The 10,157-nt window shown below is 41.7% G+C and overlaps 1 protein-coding gene across 1 annotated transcript; it reads left to right on the forward strand.

The window, feature by feature from the left end:
• Positions 1–284: 284 nt before the first annotated feature.
• Positions 285–7,510, forward strand: LOC111674052 (phosphofurin acidic cluster sorting protein 1-like; the record flags this gene model as incomplete). The annotated part of the gene is given in 5 exon segments (XM_023432979.1): positions 285–432; positions 6,007–6,310; positions 6,548–6,835; positions 7,157–7,265; positions 7,355–7,510. Coding segments are annotated over 5 exon segments (961 nt in total), but the record flags the coding sequence as incomplete, so codon positions are not given.
• Positions 7,511–10,157: the final 2,647 nt, after the last annotated feature.

Below are 10,157 nucleotides of genomic sequence, written 5' to 3' on the forward strand. Positions count from 1 at the left end.
ATTTTCCCGGGAATTACTTTAAAAGTATCCGAAAGTTCGAGGAAAAGTGAATAAAATGTCGTTCCGTAGTGTTAAACGTGTGGGTGATAGGTCCGTCGGTGACGTCACAATGGGGGCTATATGGATCGAGCAATCCTGTGTAGTATAGGACCTCGCTCGAGAGATGGCGCCACGAGTCCCAACCGGGAGGTCAAACCGCTGGGCAGCAACGCCGCGAGAGGCGCTGCATGCGTCTAACGGAAGCTTAAATTCGTCCAATCAGTTGACCGTAAGTCGCGTTGAGGTTAAGGTGTAAGAGCGTATCAAACGTGGGCCGATAGGCCGAAAAATGGCGGAACGCACGAAGACGAGTGCTCCGGCTACGCGGCCCGTTCCCATGAAACTCTTCGCAACTTGGGAGGTCGATAGAACGCCATCCAACTGCATACCTAGGTAACCTAATATCTCGGCTCGCATTCCTACATTCGGTTTTAATAGCGGGGTAGAGTCGAGGAAACTAACGGTCGTCGAGGCGAAGACGGACGCCACGATTCGCTCTCGCATACACGCCCTTTCTTTTCCCGAGACCCCAGCTTCTCTCCCCTGATTATTGAGACTCTGGGGTAAAATCTTCGCCCGATTCCTCGAGCCCCTGCTTTCGACGTTCGCTTCCTCGTTTTCTTTCACGATCTGCGACTGTTCCTAGGAAATCGAGACCCTTCTTCCGCCAAGCGGATGCGAGCTGTCACTGGAATGTCAGAGATATTATCCCTACGCCAGCGAGCTCTTCCCAATTTTACTCTCCAGCAGTTTTATTCTAATAATAACCTTGGATGGTGAAATTGATTAATACATGCCATGACACAATTTTCGGTATTTTTTAATATATCGAATACATATATATAAAATGAAACGTCACAGACAAGGCTCAGGAATTATATTTTCATTTTAGGCTCTTTGTATACCCTTAACATCGAGTTGATCATTTGTACCGATTCCTTCAAACTCCACGGAGACAGCAATTGGTAGCTGTCACTCGAACCTGACTTTCGGTTCATACCGTATATCCATTCAGGATTTCATAGAACATTTGACAAGCTAGGCGATTTTTCTTCTTTTCAAGTTATACGATCTGACACGCTAGTATTGCGGTTGGGGCTGCAGAACGCATTAAATAGCTTTAATCGCGTCTCAATGTGCATGAAAGTAAAGTCCAGGGCTTGAAATCGGAATGTTTAATTGACTCATGTAGATAATTGATTATTCCTCTTCTCGTTGCTCAGCTCTGGATCTCTGACGAAGTCCTGAATCCAGTTTGAGGCTCAAACAAAATTAACAAGCTTATAGGAATGTTTCCCTGATGTAGACGTTTCGGCCATGTTGAGTTTTGTTTGTGGCATTTTTTTTTTTAACAAAAACCAGAACCGTTCAAAAGATAAACAATTTCCGATGTCGTGGAAATTTGGACTTTTCTACTCTAATGGGCTCTCTGACGTTAGGGAAATCCAAAGCCTTCCAGAACCTTAAAAATGTGAAAATGATAATTTTCTAAATTTTTTTTTCCCCGAGGCTTACTCCAGTGGCTTGCATTAATTTACGCAAGTAAATTGCGGGGAGTACTTATGCTGAGAATTTCACGAAAGCTTTCAGCCTTCCAAAACCTTAAAAACGTGAAAATGATAATTTTCTAAATTTTTTTTTCCCCGAGGCTTACTCCAGTGGCTTGCATTAATTTACGCAAGTAAATCGCGGGGAGTACTTATGCTGAGAATCTCACGAAAGCTTCCAGCCTTCCAGAACCTTTATGAAGACGACAGAAGTTTTATGAACGATTGAGCTTTCGGATGCCACTCTCACATCCCCTTAAGGATCATCCGCGCAATCGCTTGCATTGTTTAGAGTAAAGACGGAGCACAGGTTGCCCAGAAGGATATAAATCCGCTTTTATTCAAGGAAACTCTTTCCTAGACGGGGAGCTTTTCTTTCCCCGATGATTTTCCGATTACCTCGTAGAAATATACCCGTAGTTACCGTTGCACCAGGTTGGTCGATTAGCGGAGTACTTAGGGTCTACTCGTCTCGGTGGCGCCTGATTCTTATCGCATGTCGGGGGCTCTCCTATCGTTTGCGAAAGGAGAGCGGAAATAGGGACGACGAACGAGGCAGAGAGAAAAAGTGAGGAAACCCGCAGGAATCAATATCGACGTGAAATCTTTATTTCTCAACCTTCGTCCGACTTCTCACTCCGAGACGAGCCATTATTTCTCTCGGGTAGACCGAAATGAAGGACTTTTATACTCGCGAGTACTACCTCCTTTTACCCCCTCACTTTCGCTTTTAAATTCGGCTTAAGTGCCTTGCATTTCGATTTACGGTATCCGCAAGAGTGACCGGCACGTTTCTCATCCTGAGAGAGAAATTCAGTTAAATGAACTGTTATTTTTTTTCTTTTTTCTTTTTTTTTTTAATTAGTTCGATAGGGTCAACAAGGACTCGGATACTTTCTATAGTAATATTCACTTTTTTTTTCCTATGTTCCTTTTTATTCTCTATGTAGAAGTGCAGCGAAAGAGTGGCCGGCATGTTTCTCACCCCGAGAGAAAAATTCAGTTAAATGAAGTTTTTTTTTTTTTTTAATTCGATTCGGTCAACAAGGGCTCGGATACTTTCTATAGTAATATTCACTTTTTTTATCCTATGTTCCTTTTTATTCTCTATGTAGAAGTGCAACGAAAGAGCATACGAGTAACGCAACTCTGACAATGTGGTGCTCCTTTCGTAGGTGGGCTGGACCGATGATTCATAGTAATTGGCACAGGTGTGTACAGGTGCACGCAGGTAAACGCCACGTCCACGCGAGACCTGCGGGCATTGCACGCAGGTTAAAGACTGCAAGGGGTTTCGCACGCAAATTAAAGACTGCAGGGGGTTTCGTACGCAGGTTAATGACTGCAGGGGGTTTCGCACGCAAATTAAAGACTTCAGGGGGTTTCGTACGCAGAATTAAAGACTTCAGGGGGTTTCGTACGCAGATTAATGACTGCAGGGGGTTTCGTACGCAGGTTAATGACTGCAGGGGGTTTCGTACGCAGGTTAATGACTGCAGGGGGTTTCGCACGCAAATTAAAGACTTCAGGGGGTTTCGTACGCAGGTTAAAGACTGCAGGGGGTTTCGCACGCGAGGTGGGCGGTTTTCGGCTGATGCGGACCATATCGATTTAATGGGTTTCTCTACGCAGGTTGGTCGAGTCGCGCCTTTTGCGCGTCACCTGTGCAAACGTCAGGGAGATTTGACTTACCGAAGCCAGAGAAATTGGATAAAGCCTCCAGAGGGCAAATCTATACCTATGGAGCAGGCAATTTCATTGTTTATTCATTTTATTATATACATACTTATATCACGCGTGGCTACATCGACTTAGTCCTACACATTAAAGTTGACCAACCTATCGTTTTGTCATCGTGAATCAACGTGAGATCATTTTCAAATAGTTCCTTTGTGGTGGCTACGGTATGCCGTAATTGCGCCATTGCGCATGTCGATGCAAGCTACTTGCGTACCTAAGAAATCTACGCGTAACTCCGCATTCGGATCTATTCCAAACCATAAAAGATGCCAATTGTTAAAAACTGGACCAGTGCCGGCTAGGACTAAATAATAAATCCACTCGCCACTGGCAATCGAGCCAGTAGTTGGCAGTAGTTGACACTGGTAGCAATAGTTGGCATAACCGGCGCTTGGGTTAAATTAGCTCTCACTATTGGATGATACGGTTGGACGAGGACAGAGTCGACGATCAACTACACTGTTATCAAAAAATAAAGAAAATATAATTTTATAACATATTTTCAAATAAAATGTATAACGTGTATTACAAATTTAGTGCACACGTGTAATAAATTTATAGTACATGTTATGAATTTGTGTTTATCAGGACTTGATATTAAACGTTTTTTTTTTTTTCTGCAGACAAACAAATTTGACATGTATTTCGACACGTTCGAGGACGATTTTACAATTTTACAATTATCGTGGCATCGAACCGGAAACTTAATTATGGGAAGAGGGGCCTGTTAGTGATAACTGACACCCACATTGCTACGGATTACATCGATTTTAAAACCATACATTTCTCCCTAAGCTGTCTTCTTATCAATTAACTCACTCCATCGAATTTGAAAATAAAGGACAGCTCTCCCCTACTGAATAAAAATAGACGACTTGGAATACTTTCAATAAGGGTTCCCGACCGGTCCTTAAAGATTTTATTCCTTCTCCTGCGACCATAATACCGTGAATTTCCGCGCAACAGCCTTCTATGTGCCCTCAGGTAACAATAGAAAACCATGGCTTTCCTCTTGGTGAGGATTTCAATCTCAGCGGAAGTAGGCATTTGACGTTGACGTATAAATCACCGCGAAAGGTCATCCGTGCCGCCTCGTAACAGTTTGCGTGTATACCCAGTGGATCAAAGAGAGTCATTGTGGATTTAACTCTAGATGCAAAATATATCCCCCAGTGAATCCTGGAAAATACCGTATAAAATTCAGATCTTATTTTCACATTACCGCAAGATTTACATTGTTCTCGCTTTTAACATTAAATTGGAGTCCACGTGTTCTTGTATACGTTAGTTGCGTGTATACCCAATGGATCATAGAGAGTCATTGTGGATTTAACTCTAGATGCAAAATATATCCCCCAGTGAATCCTGGAAAATACCGTATAAAATTCAGATCTTATTTTCACATTACCGCAAGATTTACATTGTTCTCGCTTTTAGCATTAAATTGGAGTCCACGTGTTCTTGTATACGTAAGTTGCGTGTATACCCAATGGATCATAGTCATTGTGGATTTAACTCTAGATGCAAAATATATCTCCCAGCGAATCCTGGAAAATACCGTATAAAATTCAGATTTTAGTTACACATTGCCGCTAGATTTACATTGTTCTCGCTTTTAACGTCAAATTGGAGTCCACGTGTTCTTGTATACGTAAGTTGCGTGTATACCCAATGGATCAAAGAGAGTCATTGTGGATTTAACTCTAGATGCAAAATATATCCCCCAGTGAATCCTGGAAAATACCGTATAAAATTCAGATTTTAGTTACACATTACCGCAAGATTTACATTGTTCTCGCTTTTAACGTCAAATTGGAATCCACGTGTTCTTGTATACGTAACATCTGATACCGAAGGATGTGATATCCTCTCCTATACTCCTTTGACTCGTTGCATTGGATCCTTAGAGAGACGGGGGAGCTTTTCTTCTTCACTCTCCCGGATAGAGTTTCAATTTATTGTTAATACGTGACGATAATCGAAGGATATCGAAGGATATCTCCTATCTCGATTATTTCTCCATGGCTGGCGTCAAAGGACGAGGCATCGGCCGCGAATCGGAAGTTCTTTATCGGGGTCTTTATAACTCGACCTAGGTGGGCTGTAAATAGACATTAAATGTATGCTCGGCGTACCCGCCCGAGTGTGGATATACTTGCGACTAGCACCTGTAGTCATATCTATAAAGGTTACCTTTAGAAACCACCCCCGCAGAGGAACTGCTTGCATAAATAGAAACAATCACCTCGCACCTTTCCGAACGATTTGTCGCGACGTGACGTTTCCTTACGCACGTGTTCTCACTTTCCAATACGTGGTTAAAAAAAANTAAAATTGAAATTTCATGAGTTTCAGGACCTTCCTTATAGTCTCCCTATTCACGTTGTAAAGTTTCAGACTATTCGGTAAACCAAGGAGGGAGAAAAGTTTTATTAACAAAACCTCTTCGACGCCACTTTCACGTCACCTTAAGGGTGAATATAGAATAAAGTAAAAAAGTAACTACTAGCAATCGAACCCGGGATTTTTGCGTAATTCAACTCGCGATCTGAAGAAGAGGGCAATTTTTCCATTCATTGAGTACCTGATAGATTTTACATGGATTTTATTATAACGACTGTGAGGAGCTTTTAAGTGATAAGTATCAGAGGATACGTCGTAATTGGGTGATTGGTTTTAGGCTATGCACTCTCACGCTCACTCGGTTGGTGGTTCTTCGACCTCTGGGTTCTGACTTGGCTTCAATTAGCATCGCCGTCAAAATGCAAAGCTCGAAGAGGACTCTACGTTCTAACGAAATGGCCGTACCGTCTGGAGGTGTCCTGGATACCGAGCTCGAGCTGCAGTTCGCTCTCCAATATCCACATTTCCTTAAGAGAGACGGCAACAAGTTGCTGATACTCCTGCAAAGGCGAAAGAGGTACAAGAACCGCACGATGTTGGGCTACAAAACATTGGCTGAAGGAGTCATCAACATGGCACAAGTGAGTCAGTTAAATTAATATAAAATTAATATAAGACACAATACAAGACGAATCCTTCAACGAGGTAATTTCTTAATTCGTTAAAATATATTACTATCCAGCAAGAACGTCGCCCAACCCTTTCGCTTGGACACCATCGATTGTATTTTGTTGCATTACTCTCTGTCAAGACGATCTACTTGTTTAAATCACGAGAGATTGTTGCTGTTCTGAGTTAACTGGGGTATTGGTTCGCAGGTCCTTCAGAAGCAGATGGATTTGGAATTGGAATTAGTTTCCGACAAGGTGGAGAAATATGGAGGGCATTCGGTGGTTCTGGCCAGGGTCAGTGTCGTAGCTCTGTGCTCGCAACCCGTAGACCACGATAAAAGACTGACTAATGATCCCAACGAGAGACTTTGTCCGGAATTTAGCGACGAGGAGGAGGAATTCAGTTCCGAAGGAGAAGCCGAAGGCAGCGATAGCGAGCCCACCTTAGAAGTGCATAGAAGAAAGACTCGGGGAAAAATACCAACCAATGCGAGAGTAAGTTACAGCTGATTAAAAACGGTGGGAAATAATAAGAGCATATTTGTGCCCATAATTATGAAAGTGGTCTAAGTCAAAATTGAAAAAAAAATGAGTTTATCAGTTATTTCACGCCACATTATTTCAAGCTAAATTAATTCAATGTAATTTCGAAACAAAAAATATATGACTTAGACCACTTTCATAATTATGGGCGCATTTAACGATTCTATCCAACCACAGTAGCTAGAATTCCGATTCTTTTAACCTAGATGCTCTTTAGTACGGAACGATAGGGTGAAAATATTTTTTAACCAGCGAGATTTGTGGATATTTCAGCAAAGAAACTTGAAACAGAAGTTCAAGGCTCTGCTGAAGCGATTCAGAGTATCCGAGGAGTTGGAACACGACCAAGAAGAGATTGGGCAAAAGCTGTCCGGAATTCCAAGTAAAGACGGATTCTTATATCATGAAATTGAAAGCGGTACGTCCGCAGAAGTTGGATGTGCATGGTAAAAATGATTGAATTGCCTCTAGGGGCCGACATGGAGATCGAAGAGTTATTCGATGAACTGGAGGACCTGTCCGACAGTGGCCCCGAACTGGACACAATGTCCGTCAGTAGCACTCCGAAGCCATCACTTCGGCCTTTCTTCAGCTCCAGTAGATCGCTCCTGGCACCTCCCCATACTGGTAAGTTCCGTCGTCGGGAGGCACCGATTAAATGAATATCTTTGTAGAATTTGAGGCACGTTCAGAGTCGAGCATTCGACCGTACTCCTTTCTATAAATTCATGATTAACGCTAGAACTACCAAACCCGTGAAAATGAATTTCGGATGGCCCACCAAAGATATAAAAAAAGAAGGAAAAAAAAAACGCCGGTAATTCTAGTGTTAAGTTGTAGTCAGAAAGGGGCATCGGGTTGTCGGCGTGCAAAAGGAATTCCAAGCATCGCTTAATTCAATTCTGTATTGACATTAGGATTTTTTTTTAATGCCGAAACGCGAGTCGATTAGAACCTTCGATCTACTTTCACCCTTTGGTCTTAAAACTCGCATTTGAACGGGATAAAGGCAAAAAAAGTGTTGTATGCGCTTCTATGCTAAAACGATGGGAATACGAGGTCTCGGAATGAAAATTTAATTGACCTGGAAATCACAGATGGCGCAGGCGGTCCCTCTGCAGTCAATTAGGGCCCCAGAAAGCATGAATCCAGAGGTTTTCTGGAGTTTTACTTCGATTTCTTTATAATTATTGTACGAAAACGACAGGTGGAGTGTGCCATTTGGTACAATACCCAATATAATTCGACATAGCTGTCAATATAAAAACCAATGTCGGCAACGTAGGCATTTAGAAAAATCTCCTTTATCGACGTCGATCAAGTTCCTCGACGTGTTTCACTCCACCTTAACGCACTTATACGGCAAGTAGATCGAAGGAGAACGCCGGTGTTCGGTAAATAACTCTGGAAAAGATTGAGTCTAACGACTGGAAAGATTGACGAGGCTTTGCAAAAGGCATGCCTTATCGGATCACCACGATACGACCATCCCGTTGATGCCATAGGGAGCCGGCTTGACGCGTTTCTTCATATCTCACTATTTCCACTTAGGACTTCGTAATTAGGAAGTCCTCATTGCTCAAGTAACACGAAAGAAGGAACTCGACGTCGAGGAAAGCTTTTGAGATTAAGCCATGAGTCGCTATGAAAGGTGACGTTAATTTATTACTTGGAAATATGCATCCCGAGAGGATTAACATAAGTTTAAGCGAGAGAGCCGGGCTCTCTCTCTATCGCCTTTCCTTGATGGCATTTCCTGCGAGTTCGCCCTCCTTTATTAACGAGTAATCGTTGTTCATATGTGCTCTGGCTTATGCTATGTCTTCGTTCATGTTGCGCATTGTAATTCTGCTGTCTCCTTAAATAATAGGTCGTGTTCACGACATCGTGGTTTTGCGCTGTGCGTAGGAGGGTACTCTACATCTACCATATGACCGAGCTAGGATGTACCGATTTAGACTAAGAACAGTTCTTCTCACCCTTGAACCCAGTGTATGCGTCAAGCCCCCCATTTGGTACCGCTTTCGTAACGTAATATGGGTTTGCCGTTCGCAAACTTTAGCACCTAAAATCTCGACCCGTGTCGAAAGAGAGAAGGAATATGGCAGAACATTCTTCCTATCTCTAAGCGACCAGGCGTCTTCTCCGTGAATTTTTATACGGGGTCGAAACCGTGCTTTCATGTTTTATTAAGGGGTTACACCACACAGACCCACCCAGAAATTACGGTCTTTCAAGAATTTTTCTTTCAGAATTAAAACGTTTTTATCCAAATTAAAGTACAGTAAGGTATTATACTACTATTAAACAACAAAATGCTTTTTTTTGTATTTTTTTTATTTACAAAAATGGCGGCTTGAAAGGCGATTTACCGAAGCGCTGCGAAAATTGATGATCGTGCGGTGGGCACGATAACTAAGTCCAGGTTTAAGCTAGATCAATGAACCAAAAAGAATTAGTTCCCGTAGCCCAAAAGCTATCGAAATACGTAGCCGTTTTCAAAAATATGCATTTTTCACAAAATGGCATCGATTTGAACGGAAAGATACGTATTTTGCCCTAAATTTCGTTAATTAATGTTGCATAAAAAACGCGAATATCAATACATTGAAAATACCATACGTATTTCACTGGATAAACATATCACGAATAAAATAAAAAGAGAATCAAGACGATTCATTGAAAATTGGCGGAGCTAGAGTGCTCACCGATTTTTAAAATGCAGTTAAAAAAAAAACGCGTTTAAGGTATAAACGCGTAAACATTTTTTTGATTTTTCGAAAATTTCAAAGTGGTATAACCCCTTAAGCCTCTGTAACTATGGGAGTTCTACGAATTTCAAATTCACTTTTATAGGCGCTTTTAAGGATCTTTTACTTAAATATGATACAACGTATGCAAGCGTATATTTGGCGAGAAACTCTACCGAGTTTCCTGATCGAACCGCTGCTAAAAGATGCCATACTCATACCTTCTTTTAAGTCCACTTTTTGTTAAAAGACCACTTTTACGAAATGTGATATCACAACGACGGAAAAATGTAGCGACTGCGTTCCCAGTGAACACTGTTATATAACTGTTGGGTTAATGTTACGTTTTCGAAACTAACACCTTATGTAGCATAAAAGTAACACGGAAGTTAGATGTTAGCTATTATTTCCCACTCAGTAAGGTAACATGTTATGTAACATGTTATATCAACGTTCTAATTTCAGTTACTTTAAAATAATAATAATTTTTCATCCATTTAATAAAAAAGATGACGCAATTTTAT

This window comes from Orussus abietinus, unplaced genomic scaffold (assembly GCF_000612105.2).
Source record: "Orussus abietinus isolate OABI.00-Male unplaced genomic scaffold, Oabi_2.0 scaffold341, whole genome shotgun sequence".
Lineage (NCBI taxonomy): Eukaryota > Metazoa > Arthropoda > Insecta > Hymenoptera > Orussidae > Orussus > Orussus abietinus.